Here is a 20,214-nt window from a genome sequence, read left to right as displayed (position 1 = left end):
CTAGTAATATTACTAGGAATAAAAAAATACTGCCAAAGACAGGGGTATTAAAGCTTCCTATTTTATATTTTGATATTTTGAGTGATAGCAGCATAGATATTAGAATGTCTGTGGGGCTTTTTGCAAAGCAGGGCAAGAATGTTTTTTTTTTCTCAGTTTTTCCAGTTAGAGGAAACTGAGGATCAAGATTCTGGATGTTATTTGTAACAAATCCTCTGAATATAATTTCCAAGATCTTCAGCTATCAGAAACGATGTGATGATGAGGACAGAGTATAGGTCACGAGTCTGCAAATACGTGTGAGGAGATGGTGAGCTTAACCTACCAGGTGAAAGAAAGGTTAGTATAGCAACTGCATGAACACTTCAAAGCATGCACCTGGTTTGCTGCGCTAACTTAATTATCCCTGCTATAGATATGTTTGACAAACATATCTATAGCCCAGATACTGTTACTTCTCAGTGGGAAATAGCAGAAGGCTTCTGTTTGGTTGCCAGTTGACTGAATCTTTCCTTCCACTTCCTTGCATTACTCTTTTCAAGGACTTTCCCTGCCTCTGCTTATTTGGTGAACAGAAACGCACCCCTTTCTTTTTAATGGTGGAAAATACTGTAAGGTGGGGAATGATGCAGCCTGATGGGATGGGTGTAAAATTATTTTTAAGCAAGTCTGATGAGGATTTAATCCTGTTCTAATCAAATACTGCCTGAGCCAACCAAAAATAAGCTTTTTGCCACTCAGGCTGCCTCAGCCATATTCTGGTGTCAGCACTATTTCTCAGCAAGCGTCTTGTGTCCTCCATGTAATACTACAGGGTGTTTTTTAGCATCCCAGTGTTGTTGACTTTCTCCACAAACAGTGTGATGTGAAATGTAAAGAGGCAGGATTACCCCAGCACTCCCCATAGCACAGAAATGCGAGGCGGTGCCCTGTTTGACACTAAAATGTGGCCTGCTGTCGGCAAGCTGTGGACTTTAATAGGCAAAGACCGTGGGGGACTTTTCAGCTTTTTAGTCTTTCTGCTTCTGTGAAGTCTGTTACGCAGGGAGGTACAGTTTTTAAACGTGGTCATTTTTAATTCCTGTCCCTGGAGTCTGGCTGACAGATTGGGAGTGCGGAGGATGGGAGTGGGCTGAAAAGACAAGCTGAAAACACAGAGTGTATACATACATTAAAATGGAGCAAAATGAAAATAAATGCACCTAGGTGAACACAGAGGGGATCTGTTCTGGGGCCGCTCTTACCGCCTGTTTTAGGTGGCCTGCAGTGAAAATCATTATCTTAAAAAGATGCTATGTATGTCTCCTTTGAACGGCGTTTATGCAAACTCGCTCATTAGCCAGCAGTTCTAACTGGACAGAATGGAGATAAAGTTTTGGCAGATTTTTTTCCTTTTTGTTCTGAACAATACTATTTTCATTGCAAACCTTAAAAAAAAAATCTTTGACATGCATTCTTTTTCATACACAGCTTATATTAGCTGCCTCCCTTGTTCAGAAGCCAGTAAAAATTGATGTATGCTAAATATCATTTCCTCAAAAAAGACTGAAAAATCAGAAATGTGGTTTCGTAGGTGTAAATCTGGAATTTTTCTGCTGTCTTTTGAGGTGTTGCTGTGGATTCCCACTTTTGTGGCAAGGATCGAAACTTGTTTGTTGACAGAGTAGTTTTCTGATTTGAGAATGCAAGTGAACACCGATACGTTTTATTGACTCACTTTGCTCTCCATACTGATTTTGATAGATCGTTCTGAAAGTATATCTTTGAGCCTTCCAAATTTTTATTTGTTCTGTGTTGACCATTTGAATTTTGTTACGAAACTCCTACTTCTGTGATAATTTCTGCAAGCTTGTCTGTTTTGGAGGAAAGTATTGACTTTCCCCATTTCTAGCAAACTCTTAATGTTTTTTTCTTTTTGGTTCCTCTGTTATAATAATTTTTATTTTGTCTTGATGATTGGTAAACCTGTTTTTTCCATTATACATGGAAGAGAATAAAAGTTTTGAGAAGAGGCATTTGTAGTTTGATTGTTGTCTGTTTTCTTACTGTAACTGAAAGGAGGATTGCATCTCACATAAAGTTTTACTTATGCAGGTAGTAGTAGCACAAGTAGCATAGGTACATGGTGAGCTATTATTTTTAAACACAGAGTGTGTGAAATAAAGTATTAAAAGCATGGTGTATAGAAAATTAAGGAAAAACTGTTCCTTTGGTGTGCATGTGCATGTTTCCATGTCAACTGTAAGAGAAGTATGCTCATACCTGGAGGTAGTGCCATAGTCTAATGGAAAGAGCAAATGCCTGGGAGTCAAGAGCAGTGGGTTGCGTTCTCACTCTTCCCCAGTCTGCACACCTTTGTAAAATATTTTGAGATTTCTGGATGAAAGGCATTATAAAAGATCTAAGTGTTATTTAAGCCTGCTTAGTTAGACAGTAGGCTTTAGTCTGTATCATTTTCTGTTTTGTTTGTTACATGAATAGAGTGTGAAAATGCTAGGAGAGCTGTTCCTTCTTGCACACTGGATCTTTCCTTCATCCTCTAAAAAGAGACTTAATCACATGTTGTTGGGTGGTAAAGCATAGAGCAGCTACTGGTGCAATAAGGAGGTGGGTAAACAGCAAACATACTGCACCATGAACAACAGCTAGGTGTCTGGACGCCTCTGGAAGAGCACAGGCCCTCTCGGTGCATTACTGTGGGGAGATGACAGGTACCTGCTGTCCCATGATTGTCCGTGTAGCTGGTACTTCTTCAGTGACCTGCGATCTGCTTCCTGTGCACTTCTGCTAAAATGCCACTCTGTCCTCTCTAAACAGTCACAGGAGACTTATGACTAATTTCAGAGCCTCATCCGTGACAGATCTGTATTTATGGCTTTATTAGGATATGTGCCACTTAAAAATGCAACATCTAGGGCAGGACTTCCAAACCGCTGCTATCACAGAAGGATCCTTCCTGCTGTGCAATGTAACAGCTGTGGCAGAACCCTCTTCTCTGCTGGACTGTGCACGGAAGACCCGTGTAGCAGTTCAAGCAGCATGTGCTGCCCAGACACTTGTTTTGCCCTCTCCTCTGGGATGAGGGCAGCAGGCTGGATTTCTCCGTATCGATATGAAATAGCTCGCTTAGTACAAGAAGCATGCAATGTAGCTGGAGGTCCTTGCTCTAAAAAAAAGTCTGTAGCTGCAAGTTAAGATTTGTGAAAGTGGATCGCTAATCTGGAAAAATTGTATGTATTGTGTTAAAGTCTCTGAGCCACAGGTAGATGGATGTTGGGAAGAGTAATCTGGGGAATTGTTGCTGTGCGCCTGCCCCGTGACCTTCACTAAGCATCTGCTGTTTGCCACTGTCCTGAACAAGCCTACAAGTGTACGTGGCCCTTTGGTTTCACCTGCTGCGGTCGTTCTGCTAGATACAGCCTAACATAGATGACCACGAATATGTATGTGTGTGTACGCGTGTGAATAGCTGCGTGGACATTCACTATCGAATGTGTAGCAGTGGGGACATTAGCTACATCTCTTCATAACCCCTTTTCTGACAGTTTCTCTTAGTCTTTTTCTGGCAGTGTATGAAAATGCTGTTGACTACTTTGCGCTTGGGAGCCAGACAAATTCAACAAGCTTATTTCTTGCTGCTGTTTGGGTATCTTCTGTAGCGAGAACTTGAACTCCTGCAATTGGAGCCCTGTATTTGTAATTCAGTGTGTATGGTCACCAGAATGTCATGGAGGGTTTGATTATGATGATGATGATGATGATTATTATTATTTTTTTATTTAAATTCTTGGCTAGTGCACAGCTGTGAAAGTAAGGCCAGGCTGTGACAAAAAGAGATGACCTAAAACTGATGTTAAATAAATAGTCTCCTGTTGCATCAGAGATGGAGACTGGACCCTTGCAGTTTTAATGTCTCACGGAGTGGGGAAGGCACTTCTCCTCAGTGGGGAATATGAATGTGTCAGCTTTGTGAATGGCAGAATATGATGCTATCCTGTGACACGGTGATTTCACCTGTTCATTTTTAAGAGACTGTCCCACATCCGAAGCTTAGGAGCTTCTCCAAAATATTATTTAGTTAATTTGAAAACATAACTGTCTCCAAAATATCCTTGTCTAGAGTTTCTACAAAGTCTATAGAGTCTCGATGCATGATGGATTTTTTTTGTCAAGCACCTGCTTTCTTTGCCTAGCTCAGTTATGCAGCAAGGTTGTTTTTACAATACTAAGAAGTGAGCAATATATTCCATATGCCACCAAGCTTTGTAAAGAATCCTGCTGATGACAATTTCACAGCTGCTGAGAAATAGGCCAAGCCTTCCACATGAAGTGACAGTAAGGAAAAGAGTATCTATTCCATTGGGATTGGCCATGCGTCCTCCCCAACTTCTTCTCTCTTGAAGGAAAATGCTAGCACTTCCGAACTATGTAACAACAGATGGTGGCAGAAACCAATTTCCACTGCAAAGCCATTTGGTCAGGAAGTATCAAAAAATGTTTTGGAATTGTGAAAATGAATTCTTGGCTGCTGGACTACCAGCAGCCTACTAGGAATGAGACACGAAGCAACTGCTAACAAACCCAAGAGCCTGCTTGGCCCTGAAAGAAATGCCTTTGATCAAACATTTTAGAAATTCAAACCTTTGCATGTGTAGGGTCTAGACTTCAGAAGTGTTCTGTGTATAAAAATCAGGTTCTTAATTTCTGGACACCGATTGCTTGACTGACTACCAAGAAAGCAGCCTTCAAAATATGCAGAATGACCTCCAGCTGAGACAAGCTTAATATAGCTCCTACTGGCCTAGTCAGGTGGAACCTTCCCTTTTGGCTCAGCTGATTTGCTGCCCACAGACCATGAAAGTCCCAAGGCTCTGGTAGCATACAGGGACACAAAATTAATGCGGAAACAGCACAGACTACTCTACTGATGGGTTACGTCTAGTAAGTTGTGTGTGTCCGCAAGTTGCTGTACACAGCAGGTTCCTTTGATGATTTCTGTAGCTGACCAAATGTACCTCTTTGGAGAGCCCTTTGAGAAATACCATGTGTTCTTTTCAGAAGTGCACCATAGATGTCTGTCTGTGCCATAACTCTCTGAAATAAACAGCGACATTTTTTCCCCTTCAGCATTTCCCTTGCCAGTCTTAGCTGCTCATATAGCGCCGTATGTTGAAAACGGTTTCAGAGAACTTCCCATAGATGTGGGACATAAACGATACTTGCCGAGCCATCTTGTTTTATCTATTCCGTTAGAAATGTATACCAAATTATACAGTAGTGTCATGTCACCAGAAACACAGAGCAGATGGAAGTATCTTTCCACATATTGACTCATGTTACTCTGATGAAAGGAATTTGTTTCTCTCCTTCTGTCAAGCCTGCTAGCCTCTGGCAGAGGATGCAACCCTCAGCGAGGAGAACTTTACCAATAATGTTCAGGTGACCAACTGATTTAAATATATTATTGTTGGCCGATATAGTTAGTCTGCATCAACAACTGTTTGGAGTAGCCAGTCCTATTTGTTATGTTAGTGTAAGGTAACTCAAACGAAGTAGTGTTGTTCCAGGTTGAGGAGACTCAAGGGAATTAACCCTTGAGGAAGTAAATATTTAGCTTTTATAAGGAAAGCTTCAAGGCCTCAGTACTGGGCCCTCTGGAGACTAATCCTGATAAACCAAGTGCCAGGTCTCTGACCTGTACTTACATACAGAAAAATGACACCCCCCACAACACGGGTTGTAAGTGCTGTGTATTAGCTACCAAAAGTACGGTTTGCAAACTGCCTGTGAAATCCTGACACATAAAAGAACTACAGATGTGCTGTGAGCAACTGAAAAGCAGATTCCCTCTGTGTTTCTGTTTGTGGCGAGTGGTATTTGAGTTGATGAGAGCGCACTTCTCGGGTGGAGAACACGTGAAACTGAAGTCAAAAGGGAGTCAGTGTAATCATTAACAGACTCACCTTCTGGATGTGACAAGTAATGAACCAGTCTAAACTTGCCTGGAGCTTTCTTTGGGACAGTACCCACAGGGGAAACCCTCTTACGCTCAAGCGAAGCGTTGTCAAATGGGCCCTCCATTTTCCCCAAATGCCAGCTCTTTTCTGTCTTGTCTCTAACCACCTGAGGACATATAACTGCTGATCTCAGCATCCTAGCCAACATTTGCATCTCGGGGCTGAAGTACAGGATAGCAAAGTCCCCAACACAGCCTTTTTTACAGAAATTGCGCATGCTTTTTGTTTGTTTCTTTTTTCTTACTAGCCTGTTCTCCCGACTGGGGAAACATTTTATCTGTCCGCGCTGGGATTTTCGCGTTTGTAAGCCTCTTTAACCAGCATTTGGCTCTTTCCACTTTCTTACTTCGATTCGGATGACTGGCTGAAGCACCTGCTTATGGCCTGAAGCGTTCAAGCTGAAATTTGCAGTTTGTGTCCCACACACGCTCAAACTGTTCGTTACCTGCCTTCTGGAGCACCTGCTACACGGTTTGGGCTTGAGAGCCTGCTCTCCACCCGCTGACAGCAGCACTCCTCACAACACTGGCTCTCCTCAGCTTTGTCCTGCTCTCCCCCCTGCTCTCCGTAGCCCGTACTTCAGCGTTGCCTTGGCCTTCAAGGTAACGTCCATGTTGTCCTGCTTGTTCTAATGCTGCAGTGAAGAATGGGGTTTCCCCCAGTACACAGGAACAAAGGTGATGCAAAGGCACATCAGTCATTTTGGTTGCCTTAAAACCTTCACCATGGCATTCACGAGCAGACTTTTATTAATTTTCAAAAACAAGATTTTATAGGAAAATTGTGAGCCAGGGCAGCTTGCTGAAATCGGCCTCCAGATCAGCAGGGGTCAGAAGCTGAATGGCAATTTGGTGTTCAGGAAATGTCAGAAACAGCATCGCCACTTAAGAGAGAAGGACCGAAGGAAACCTGAGAGACCAGAGGAACGCTCCTCTCTTTCTCCTTCTCCTGCTGCCTGTTGAGGATCTTTTGTATGCTTTTCCATGTGGTTGCTCCTGATGCCTGAACTTAGGGAAGGCTGTTAGAGTTGGCTCTATAGGCTGCTTTTCATGCATTGCTTTGGCAGGGGCCAATCCTAACGGAGGCTTTCAGAGGTAACAACTTCCAACAGGGGATTTTCTTTCCATTCTGCCTTGGGAAGCATTAGCTTTTCCCAGAGGCTTGGTCCGTGCTGAGGATATAACTTACATGGACCTTCCCTTTCCAAAAAGGTGTTTGTTTTCTCTGTTAGAAGGATGCCGTTAACAGCTACGGAAGAAGCTTACATATTGGCTTCCCACCTGGGTTTTTGAGCCTATGATACCTGCCGATCCCTTTATCGGCAGGATCCTCCTCTTCCCGATCGAGCTGTATTCCTTGGTACAGCCACACCGTGCCCTCCACCCACCTTCCATGTTACTTCTGTGTGGGGTTTCTCCCAGGAACGGAAGCATCTCTCTGCGTGCCTGGGCTGCAGACTGGGGCTTGTCCGCACCAGCAATGTCTGCTCTTGGAGAACTGGGCAGGGCAAGGGCTGATTTTTTTTCCTCACCGCTTTCCTTTGGTTGCCTCAAAATAACCCTAATTAATTTTGTGGAGAGTTTAGTTTGCTCCCATGATGGGACTGCTCTTTGTGCGGATCTCTTGCATGCTATATTTAGGTATGGTTTTTAGAACACCATGTGACCCGAATCAGATAACTTCTGAACTGCTAATCGTGTCTTTGACACTGACTCCCTCCATGGCTTTGGGGCATTTTACGGTTGTTTTCTTATATACAGAATGAAAACAGGTATACTCATCTGCTTTGTAAAAGCTGCTGCCAGGGTTAACAAATGTTTAAGATATTGGTTTAAGCTAACTTTCATTTTATCATTTCTACTGTAGTCATAGTTTTATTGTTTCTTAGATGTGTAACTTCAGAAAATGATTCTTTACCATCTTAGTTTTTCTTAATGGATGGCCCTGTTTCATCATTTTAAAAGAAAGAAACAAGTTTCTTCTGTGTTTGTAGATGAAAATAGGGCAGAGGGAAAAAACCTAACTGCCTTCATTTCTTGCCCCACACAGACTTTCTTCCTTTGTTTACTAGTTGGTGGATACATGTAGATGAAAAGCCCAAAACTCAGCTGATCTAAACTATTTCCCCTCACATTAGCTACGTCCCTTTTCTTAACAGGGGAAGTTACTTATCTGCTTGTTTTTTTCCTGATTCTTCAAGTTCTGCAGCCTGACTTGTATCCTGTCATCATCCACTGCTCGAGGCCACTCAAGCCCTGGAGGAAGCCGAGCTCCCTTTGGCTCCGCATCTAGCACGGCTGGGGTTTGGGGCCTGTCATCCGTTTCAAGGCGTCACCTCTTTGTTGCTCATGTCCATAATTGCTGCTTTCTCTGTCTTGGCTGCTTCTGCAGGGAGCTGTGGTACTGGCATTTCTTTTGGCTTTGCCTTTTTTTGCCCTGACCCCTTAAGGCCTTTCGATAGGCAACTGGATCAAAAGGCCTTTTTGGCCTTCTGGAGTTGGAAAGGAGCTTGGTTTGACCAGGTCATCAGATAATGAATAGGAGAAATTATGGGACTCCTTGTCATCCTTTCGGAAGTAGTGGACAGAGAGGAAGAGAATCCTTCCTTGTTGCAAGTCAAATTTATTAAGTCTGATTATCAATAGTAGCTTCCCCCTCCTTTTTTCTTTTTTTTTTTAAATTCCTTCCTTTTAAATCCTTTGCCCAAGTGCTTATTCTTTCCCTCCTGCAATAGCAGTAAAAAGCAAAATAATACATATAACAAAAAACAGCTTTGAGAAAAGGGCAGATAATGAAGTATCTGCCAAAGACTCTGCAATATGTGTCTGTCAGAGAAAAAAAAACATTCTTATATTTGAATCTCTGAAATGTAACTGCACCAGAGTAGTTGGGGAAAATTTGTTTGAAGATGTATTACGTTCCACGATCAAATGGAAAAAATGGCACCTGTCATCATATTTAGAAAACAGCTGGGCAACATGGCCAAGTGCCATAGTCTCTTTTCACATGGCCTTTATGCTGAAACCATCCAAGCTCCATTCTCAGCAACTGGAGAAACCCTGTGCCTTTAAATGGTTACAGAAACATCTACTTAGGGGCCAGCTCTTATTGCAGCAAAGCCTGCTTCTGATGCTTCTAATTAGCAGTTAATGGATTATACTTTACTTTTATAACCAGCTCAGCAGGCACTCTTGTATAGTATTTTTCAGCTATTTTTGGTGGAAGATATATGCAATTGCACTGCTCTTCATGCTTTCATTTTGAGCGTTCAGAAAATATTAGAAATAAATCACTATCTGAGATTATTTTAGCACATGAATACTTACTTTAAGTCTGAGTAAGCATTTCCTAAATGTATTTTCTTTCATCTAATATCTTAGAAAAACTGTAATGGGTTAATTGCCCTATCTAATCTAGACTTTGATGCAGAATCTTCTAAATACATACATATTGTTAATTAAAATATTTATATACGCAGTGAAAAGCTTGGTTTTTTGAAATTTTCAAACACAGCTCTGATATATATTCATTTAGGAAAAAAATGTTTTTCCAGCTGAACACACTACAGGTACATGTGGAAGCTTAGATGCTTCAGAAGTTAGATGGGCTTGTAGAAACCAATGATTTTTACACTTACTTTGAATTAAAACAGCAATGAGATTAGTAGCATTAAAGATTTGCAATGCTATATATGTGTGCGCACGTATATATGTATGTACACAATATATATAGTATATATGTGTCAGAGTATGTATGCAGACCTGTTCATGGGCTCATATATCTATGTTTAATAAAGAAATACATTTACATAAGTTTTAATTGTAAGAATATGCTATTTCCTCCTCAGTGAATTAATTTTGATGCCAGTTTCTAGCAGGAAACCTAGCTCACTGAGACTGTCCTTGAAGCTGCTCTCTTCACCCAGGCCACTCTACCAGTAGGAGAAGGTCTCACACTGGTTGGACTGGAACAGGAGGGGGAGCTCTCACTGCACCACCCAGGAAAGGGGAGGGCGAGGTACCCAAGCCAAGGAAAAGTGGGGGAGCGACCACCAGCTGCTGTCAGGAGCAGGTGAGATGTGCCCTCACTCTGCTCCCACTTACTGTCCCTTCACCAAAGTGGACAACTGGGCTTCTCCAGCCCTTACTCGCATTAGCAACCAGAAAAAAAAAAAGGTTTGGCTCATGTGATAAGCAATTCCAGGTTATATCCATGGCTTGCAGCAAGGGAAGCGCCACTTGCCAGGCTCCCTGTCTGAAAGCACGTCTGTATTCTCATCCTGATGCAGCACTGTGCTTGCTAGCTACAAGGTAGGCGCTAAACTGGTAAGGTCGTGTTTGGTGAAGGCAGTGAGTTCCAAAATGCTGTCCAGAAAAAAATGTGGAAAACACATTTTTTAAACTGCTATTATTTTTACACAGTAAATACTAAGTAGAAAAAGAAAATGAAAGGAAGATAAAGGAAAGGATGGGTAGTGGTTATTATGTGAACTAACTCCCTCCGTGCGATGGGACAAAGGCAGCTTTCTGTCCTGGTTTTTGAGGGTCTGGGTTTTTCCTCTGTCGTGTAGCATCCTGGTGGAGGAGGAGGCTGGCTGTGCCGGAGCCGCAGAGCTGTCGTTCCCCTGTCTCTCACAGCCCCTGCCTGTGCTGTAGGTGTGGAGTTGAAGGATGTCTGCTGAGCCAGGCCTGTCCCAACTCATTCCAGGAACAGATCCTCACCATTTAATCCATTTCCCACTCCAATTTTCCCAGGACAGTGTAGCAAGAGACTTCCCCTTGCTTGAAGTAGTCAAGCCTCTCTGAAATTATCTCGTGTTTGCTCACTTGTAATTGGCCAAAGCTATTCTGACATGCTCAAATGTGCTGTTACATTACCCTTAAGAAATAATGTGAAGATGAAGAAATGCCACTATTAACGGTGTTGTTTTTTTTTCCCTAAACAAAGAGAGCCATCTCTCCTTGAGTCTGGTAAAAGCTCCGTTTTCTCCCAAAGCTTCCACAGAGGTAAAGTCCATTGTTTTGCCTGCACTATCTCATCGTAGTGCTTTATAAACTCAATTTGGGGCATACAAGAACTGCAGGACTAGCCTCCCTCCAACCTCTGTCTGAGCTGCCGGCCAAAGTATGTGGCTCCTTAGAGCTACAATTCTGACCTCCACACCCAAGTGATGACAGCAAGACTGAGACACCACCAGTTCAGTGACAGTGTCCCGAGATCTGCACCAGCCAGAGCTCTGAGATGACTTTTGCCCTCCCCAATTTCATCCCTCAGCAGTTTGTGCCAGGGCAGGGTAAGCCAAGCTTTGCAGTAGGTGAGGTTATCAGAGAGAACTTCATCTAGAAGACTAAGGCTCCTTCAAGCAGTTTGGTTTGAGTTCACAGAAGGTCAGCGTGGGAAGTACCCCATAAAAGCTGAACTTTGATGTTGGCAGCCAAGACAGATTCAGAAGTTTTGGGAACATTATTTTTCTTCTTTTTAATTATATTAAATGCAGGAGATCTGTGAATAGGGTATTTTTAGATTGCACATTGAAATCTACAGTTTCGTAGTATGACAGCAAATTAAAATTATTATAAAATTATTTTTTTTTTAAGAGATGTACTGTAACTCATAGTGGAAAGTTTGATGAAGAGTAGTATGCCACTCTGTACAGAAACTCTGCTCTTGAGACTAAATTAAACATCACTGGTTGCTCTCATTTAGATGAACCCTTTTGGAAGTTCTTTTTTTAAAGCTAGTGGATTGGACTTCTAATTTTAACTCTTATGGTTTATAATTAGAAAAATTTCCAAACTTGTTTACAAACACCTGCACTTGACAGCATGTGTCTGCAATTTTAGAAGGACTCACTTGTCACTTCCAGTGGGGGTTGAGAGGGCATCTGAGTTCTTTGTGTTTGTACAGTTGGTTTCAGGACACTGGGACAAAAGTGCATTTTTTAAGATAAGGTTACAAATATGTGGTGTTTTGTGAGGGGGTTGTATGCACCTAATCAGCAAATAGGTCTATTGACTAGTTGTGGATTACTTCAAAGTCAGGAGGATTGTTAGTGGTTATTTGGAACAAGACTCAAACTGGCACCCAAAGGAGAAATTCCAGGGACTAATTTTAGCAGTTTGGTCTCTCAATTGGAGAAGATGGTTTACAGGTTTTCTGTATTTATCTCTTCTTCAAACATACTACTACTACCAGCTGTCCTTCAGAAGTTATTCAGAAAGAGTTTAAAATTACTTCTGAATGAACTGTTGAGTTGGTTTTTTTCATACAAAGTTAGAAGTAAGTTGCTGAATGTACAGTGAAGCAACAGAGCATGGTTCCCCTTGAGCTGGAGTGGGACGGGTGTATTTGTTACACAAGCCTGCATCTGACTTGTTCGCAATAGGGTGAATATCATGCGATGTTACTCATTGGTCAAGTATATAAGCACGTTAGAGGTAATCAAAATACTGTATAAAAAAAGTAATCCTTTGGCTTCTTTTTACGCTCTTTACACCTGATTTTTAGCTGTATCACATAGGTTAACAATGTTGCTTATCAATTTCTAGTATAATAGGAAAGATTATCCTCGCTAAAAATGGATGCTGTGTGGGAGGGTGCCAGGAAGAACCCTCCAAATGTGCTTCAAGGGTATGGCAGAACCAGAAGCAGTCAAAGCAGACTTAAGCAGTAGTGGCATAAGGTGTCCTATTGATTGCTTTATGCTCTTGTTGTTACTAATTAGTGTGAAAAACTCCAGTTAATTAGACCAGCCTGTTTGGCTGTTGTGTCCTCTACTGGGAACCATGGTCAACCTTAGAGAAACTCCAATATAGGTGAGGATAAGGAGGCCATGGAGAAAAATGGTTTTTATTTTCTGCTGTTTTGTTGTTCAAAAAAGCACAGACCTGGATCCGGATGAGGAATCTCTGTTAATGTCAAAGGATCATGTCCTCAGAGGTGCTTTCTCTCTATCAATTTCACTGAGAGTTGATACAAGTGGAATTAGGCATCTAAATACCTTTGTGTTTGCGTGTTCTTTGAAGTTAAACCTGTAGTCCGCAGCCCGTTTCTTGTGCTTGACCCCTCTGCAAAGCACACAGTATATACTCACTGGGGGGCTCTTCCAAAGCAATTGCTTATAAGTAAACAAACAGATGATTAAATAAATAAAGCTTTTGGAGTACAACGTACAGGTCTGAAGAATTAGTTTTTTCTGTCTGTAAAACAGTTGTGCCTCATAGCTCTATTTCTGAATGCCTTTAAGGCAATACAGTTTTAACAAGCACTCACTTTCTATGGCAAACAGGCATTTTTTATGAATTTACTTTTTAAACAAGTAGCCTAGCCAAAATTATGATGTTACTTAGACAGTCCACAGCAGAAGTTCTTAGCAAGTACGGCAGCAATTAATAAATTACGTGGCAACCACATTGGGCTGTTTGAATCTTCGAAAATAGCTTCAAACACAGTTTACAAGCTCCAGTATTGTCAAGGTCCCAGCTGATCGGAGTTAGAAATACCTGACATTTTAGAAATTGCTCATGATTCAAATATGACCACAGCAATTAGACTTAAGTGGAATTTAATACCATTTCTCATTTAACTAGGAACTTATATTGTATTGTGAATTCTGTCTGGGTACAGCACTTTCCCAACTGATGTACTGAGGGAAATGTCACTTCATGCTAGTGTTATCAGTTTTCCTCTATTTTTGTTTGCTTGTGTCAGATCTATGCCCACTTTCCTAAGTGTTCATATGTAGAAACGCTTCCAAAAAGTTAGTAGAGCCTCAAAAGCAAGAACTAGGCAAGCGTGGAAAGATCCACATATCCAGCAGTGCCTTGAAAACTTGCAAAAGTCTCTTTGATGTCAGAAGTCTCGACTGACCGTGAAGTTAGTGACAAGCTTTCTCAGATGCTTACATGATAAGAAAGGAAGACCACTGTGGAATATTTGTGTAGTTATCTAACCTGCATAAGCCTGACCGACTCTTTAGTGTGAATCTTTGGGTGGAGTGTGTGGTGTATGCATGAAGTAATCCATTCTCTGGGTAATCTGCCTGGCTCCTATATCGAAACAGCACAGAAAAATCTCTCTTCTGGTGCATTTAAAGGGACATTGTCATCTTCAGAAAGTGGTAATTGAGGTAAATGGAGGAGTCATGGAAAGAAGGAAAAAGGGCTGCAGAGTTATGCTTTGGTTCTTCTCACAGTAACTCTCATTTCAGGTGAAATTGTTACTCCTTGCAAAGAATCCCATGGTATGATTGAATAGTTTGAACCACAATCTGCATGGTTTACCAGCGTGATTTAAGAGCTGAATTCATATCCAGGTAGCTGGGCATATGAAGATATGTCATATGCCATCATACACTGTGAGAGGGGAAGCTCTGGGAGGCAATGTCTGGTTGCTGTTAGAAATCAACCATGGATGTAAGGTGACTGCCTGTATATTGCCAAAGGCAGTGAATGTAGGTTCCAAGTCCATGAAGTCCCAGCATTGAAGTTATGTCTGCATTCCCAGAGCTGGAACAGATCCTTTGCCTGCTTCTCCCATAGTACATAGCTATAAACCAGTTTTTAAAAGTCCGTAAATATGTGTAAGACATGCATTTTCCATAGAAGTAGCAATGGTAAAGAGAACTGTGACCATTATGTGTCCTATTGCAAATTATCTGTAGCTTAAATTTTTGCAGCTTCTTATTACTGGTGTATATGCTTTGTATAAGCAGCTGTTTGACATCTCCGAGGTAATCCTGTGCCATAAAAATAAGTGGTTTTCCTTCTTAAAGGATCTGTTACATGCCAGTTGTAGCCCAACTGAAGGTACCTAGAGCAAATGTGTATGAAATGAAACTGCTTCAGGTTTACCTCCCTTGGTTTAGGGGACAGTTAACGATAAATTTATTTTTGTGACCTGTCTGCCAAGTATTTATACACTAAGTAGGTCCTATTTTGGGGGCAGAGCACGTGAGTTTGTAAGAAACCACTTGTATATGATGGGAAAGGCAAGGGGATTTTTTTTCCCCTAGTAAGCACAAAATGTAGCATGACCCCGAAGTGTGCATTGTTTCTGAGCAGCGTATGGATCCCTTGGGTCGTATGGAGGCACTTCTTAAATTGGCTCACAGGAGTAGCTATAGCCAGCTAAGGTGCTCACGAGTAGAGCACTGGGGAAGAAACTGAACTGACTCAAAGCATAGTCATAGTTGTTAACTTTATATAATGTCTTTTGCAATATAGTAGAAAATTACCTTTATGACTAGTGGCAGGACCTGTTGTATAAGTAATCCAGCCATGGTGCTGGTTGGTATCTCGCTTTTCACTTGAACCTCTCTGCGATGCAGGTCTTGGAGGAGTGAGTGCCTGGTGCAGTCTCTGCCTGGCTCCTGGGTAAGTCATTCGAGTCTATCTTTCTGTACAGTCACTTTCCAAACTGCTGAGCAAAAATAAGGAAATTTTTCATGGAGTGCTTTAAAAGGGAGCTGCTAATCAATTTTTCTTATTATTTTATGCCCTGTGATTTTTACACCACCCCCACCAGCTGGTTAATCATGCAAAAGCTGAACACTTCATTAGCCAGAACATGTTTGCCCACGGGCATTTCTGTAGTAAATTAGTTCTTTCTATTTATACAGGTAAGTCATGGCCAAAAGTCTTTAAGGTGCCAAAGGTAAGGGGTCGAATTAATTCTTTTTCTGAGTTTTCAAGAGAACTAGGTTTAAGTTTGCGCACTGTTGATTTGAAATTACTTTTGAATTAAAGATAGTATGGATAAAAGAGTATTCTCAGGCTGGTCTGAAGTACATTTTGTCTTTCTGGATCTCAAATTTGGCCTTTGTAGTACAGCTTGCCTTAAAAAGACACCAAAAACACATGTATGCACCTACCTGTATGTGTGTGTATATATATATACACACAGTATTTACATCTACATGCACACTGTTTGAGTGGCATGTGGCATATTGACCAGTGTTTTTGCTTTCTTACTCTGTGCCTTTTAAACTATTAGTTGAAAATATGTGGTTTGTAGATGCTTTTTTCCCTCAAATCAAATGGTGCCCTCTGAAAGCCTTGTTTAGCTCGACAATGAATTTAGCTTTCAGGCTTTGGCCATTGCAATATTGTTTGAATGCCACCATTTCCTGCAATCAATGTAATTTTATATCTACTTGGAATAGAAAGTCAAGATGGTGATTGCCTTAATTTAACTCAGCGTTGTATTCATTAAGGAGCTGATCCCAAATTCCTTTCAGATGAAAGTCTGTCTTGATTTCAGTGGAACCTTTCTGCGCACAAGGTGTGCGGTAGCCTTCTAAAATGTTGTCATTGTGACTGGTGAATAAAAACTAAATGTGTTGCTAAATTTAGGCTGTTGCTCATGTCAGCTTCCTTTTCTAAATGACGGTAAGTGCATTCCATAAATAGTATGCCTCTTATGTTGTCATATCTCTTTGGCTTGCTTTGCAGTATTTTACAGGATACTTGCAAATGAATTTTGCGTTCAGTAGGCAGGGGATGAAAATAACACTGCTCATTGGGACTCCATTAACCCACAGCTAATGAGGAACCATTTCAAGGGCTGGATGAGTGTAGCTCAGATTAGCCTGCATGCCAGGCAGCTCTGCTCCAGCTCAGGCTCGTGCCGTGCCATGCTCTCGCCGCGGTCTGGAGGGACGCAGCCCGGTGCGGCACAGCTGGCACTTGGGCAGAGACTTTTGTCGGTTAAGTTTTCTGTGCTTCAGTTTCCCTTTTTGAAGGTAAGAGAGAAGAATGAGTGAGTGAGTGTGTGTGTGTTCGTAGATAGGTGACAGTGATCTTGACCTCCATAGTCAAGTGTTTTGAGATGTAATGAAATACTCTACAAACACTATACTTGTGCTCTCTGGTTGATAGCATTGTTACTTGTAGAAAAGGGTACTACATGATGACAGTAAAGGTGGTCCAGACTGGCCCTTAATTAATTTTATTTTCAAAATCTATAGTAGTGACTGTCATGAGGGCACCTGGGCCCTTTACATCAATAAAATAATCAATTTAAAAAATGTGTAGACCAGAACTCTGTGTTCACTAGCAAAACTCCTGTTCCCTGTTATGACTAAAGGTCAGTCCAAGGCTGGCCAAGCAAGCAGGACTCGCATTTCTGCACCTCGGCGCTTGCCAGACGCGGCTCTGGCGGAACACCACCAACAGCAGCTTCCAGATGCCCGCGGTCCCTGCGGAGAACGTCTTGCTGCTGGCTGAAGACTTGTTAACCCTCTGCAAGTCTCAAATTGCTTTCAGGACCAATGGAAAAGGTAGATAAAAACTAGTTCAGAGGCTAGTCCCAATTAAAAATGGGACTTTGCCAGTTGCGAGCAGACCGCTGCAGGAATCAAGGACTCAATGGAGCTCTACTGATGGAGTAGAGAGAGAGCAACCCAGCTCCTTCTGAAGAGCAGGCTAGAGGTCTCTTGACTGAAGAAACTTTATTGATAATAAATGTTGCATTATGCAAGCTTAGCAAATTCTCTAGGAATATAATGCTTCCCAGTTTTTTCTTAACATATGTTAATATTTTATGATACCTGTGCATTAAGGGCCAGCTCCTACAATGTTGAAGTGAGTTTGGGCTGCTAAATTGTCTTCACGGACTTTAAAAAATCACTACTGGTCACGATGGATTAGCTAAATTCCCAATCTTGCTTAACATGCTGATGGTATAAAATCAGCTTGTTTCTGTTTTTAATGCATTAAATGAGCATATGTCATTAAATTAAATGTTGTTGCAAAGATGCATTTTATTTAATTGTATTAGTACATTTGGGGCAATAATCCCACTTTAACACATATCTAATTGTGCAGACAACACTGAAGCTAGGAGTTCCTGGCCACCGATGTAATTTTTTAAATGTGAAATTACAATATGTTGTGATGTTCTGAAATCCAATTGAACTCAAGCTGAGCTTAAAAATCCAAGATCTGATTCAGGAGAATTTGGTCCCATCTGGCCGGTGGGTAGCAGGTGTGCAGTGTGTGTGTGTGTAAGGGAGGGAGGTGATTGCAGGGAATGAAAGATTTCTCTTTTCCTGTAAAGCTTTAATTCCAGTTTAATGCTGTGGTCTGAGGCTCTCTGCAGTAGAAGTTGTTGTGTAATTACCAACATCTACTGTTGGTCTGCATTTCTAGACAATGGAATGGTGATGGCGAATGGCAGAAGTAAGTGAGTGTACAGCATTATGGAGAAATAGGATTTCTAATTCTTAAAGCTTTGATTTAGTTTCTGATTATACCCAAGACTCTTCATATGGGAGAGTGTGTTTTTTACAAATTGATCCATATGTGATCCTTGAAGACTGAATAAGAAAAGTTTTATTGCAGCGTTCGGTATCAACGTCTTTCTGAGAGTTGTTGCATGTTCCCACAGCAACATACAGAAGGTTTGTTTCATCTGTTTATTTTATAAAAGCAAAGAAGATATATCATGGAATTTCTGCTTTCAGCAGATAATAGACGTGTTCTACATTTTTGTATTACTGCGAGTATAAATGAAGGAGGTTTTTTTAAATCTTTGGAAGTATTTTAATAATCTATTGGATACTTCAAGCAACTCTACTGGTCCAACTTTATACCTTGTAACCTTCAGAAACTCATCCCAGCCATTCTGGTTTTCCACTTTCTCCTTCCCTTTCTTCATCTTGTGATCAGATACTGCCAGTTACCCTCTGCCTGGGAACTTTTTACTTAGGTCTAAGAACCTGCTCTTCCTTGACTTTTAGCATTAACTATCAAGTCAGCTCCCTTTTACACTCCTATCAACTCTCCCTTTTCCAACTTTTAAATATTTCCTGTTCCTTTTATTTGTCTTCACTGCTGTATAACTTTGCACTGGCAAGTCTTTTTGCACATGTGGTTTTTATGGGAGTTGGCACACAAAGCACTACTTGCTTAACAAAATAAGTAAGCAAACAGTCATACTTCTTTTCTAGTTTTTAACTTCACACCACTACAGTAGATGACACTTTGCAACTGTATTTCACAGAGTTTTTTTCGTGGTGACCTGGCTTAATTTCTAACATGGAGTAGAGCTGGTGCTGTGTTGCCAAGGGAAGTCCATCTGGTTTGACAGATGAAATGATAAGTGTTTTGCTGGACATCCCTGTGAAGTTCTCCCTTTTATTTGTTTGCTTTATGAAGTTAAATGGAAGAGGTCACCCCCTTTGACAGAGCAGATTCTTTTTTTCTAGCAATAGGGCTTTGCATGAAAACATTTTTTATTAAGCAAGTCATCCATGCTACACCGTAGGCTGTTTGAGTGTAACAGTATGTTACAGTCTGCAAAGTTAATGCAGTTAATATTCAACTGAACTTTTGGGGGGTTGCTAATCCCTTAGGCGGGCTTAGCAGAAAGGGCAAACATATTTATAGCGCTTTGAATCAGACTGCAGTGAACAAGTAAGAGTATGTGTTATACCATGCAAATGTTATACAATTTCAGGAAAGCTTAGTGCATAATCATCTTTTAATAGTACTTAAGTTGGTGAAATATCTCATCTGTAAGCAACAGAGTTGTTGGTTCAGTGGACAACAGGTCTGTTAAATAAGAGTCTGTGAAAGGTCTTGAGATTCCTGTTCTGGTGATAAATTCTACAAGTTCTGAACAGATTTATGGGCTATTTAATTAGGAGCTAACTGTATTCTTTAAGCTCTGTCATTTGTATTATTCCCTAATAGGATTTCATTGGACTTTGTCACATATCTGATTATGACAGAGTGTGTGCAGGGTTGTCAATAGCCTGTTCTATATAGACCATGGTCTCTTACTGTCTTCGTAGAAGTAAGAAGATGCTTCCTGAATGGTCTTTCCTCTGGAGTGAAAGTGTGACGCTGGGTAGCGTTTGCTTTGGTTAGAGCTGTGAGTGCATTGGGCAAAAGAAATCAAGAGTTAAGACATGAGCTGCGAGAAGTTCGTAGAAAAGCTGAAGTGCTCAGATTAAGAATGTCCAACAAGGAAGGTCACGCTTTTGTGAAACAGAAATTGTCCGTATTTATGTCATGGACAAAACTTGCATAGAGTGTAAGGTTTTGTGGAAAAGCACATGAAGACCCTGTAATGCTACCAACCCATCAGGAGCCTGAGAAAAAGAAATTATAATCTTAGACTTTCCACAGAATTTGATTGTGTAGATTTTTTAGTCTAATAAATAGGAGGTCCATGAACTGATAGTCCACAAAAA

The 20,214-nt window shown here is 41.2% G+C and overlaps 1 protein-coding gene across 11 annotated transcripts in view; it reads left to right on the top strand.

The window, feature by feature from the left end:
* ESRRG (estrogen related receptor gamma) overlaps window positions 1–20,214 on the top strand; it is a 412,075-nt gene that overhangs the window by 40,245 nt on the left and 351,616 nt on the right. For 2 of the 11 annotated variants that reach the window (XM_075413006.1, XM_075413013.1), the window contains exon 2: window positions 15,346–15,391. The exons of the other annotated variants lie outside the window; for them this stretch is intronic. Coding sequence is in view for 1 of the 2 variants with exons in the window: in XM_075413013.1 (XP_075269128.1) it covers window positions 15,346–15,391 (46 nt within the window). In the remaining variant the exon portion in view is untranslated. The remainder of the gene's footprint in view (window positions 1–15,345; window positions 15,392–20,214) is intronic. 11 annotated transcript variants of the gene reach the window in all.

The sequence above is a fragment of the Opisthocomus hoazin genome, chromosome 2 (genome assembly GCF_030867145.1).
Source record: "Opisthocomus hoazin isolate bOpiHoa1 chromosome 2, bOpiHoa1.hap1, whole genome shotgun sequence".
NCBI lineage: Eukaryota > Metazoa > Chordata > Aves > Opisthocomiformes > Opisthocomidae > Opisthocomus > Opisthocomus hoazin.
The sequence above is the reverse complement of the archived record's forward strand: the minus strand, read 5'-3'. Positions and strand labels throughout refer to the sequence as shown.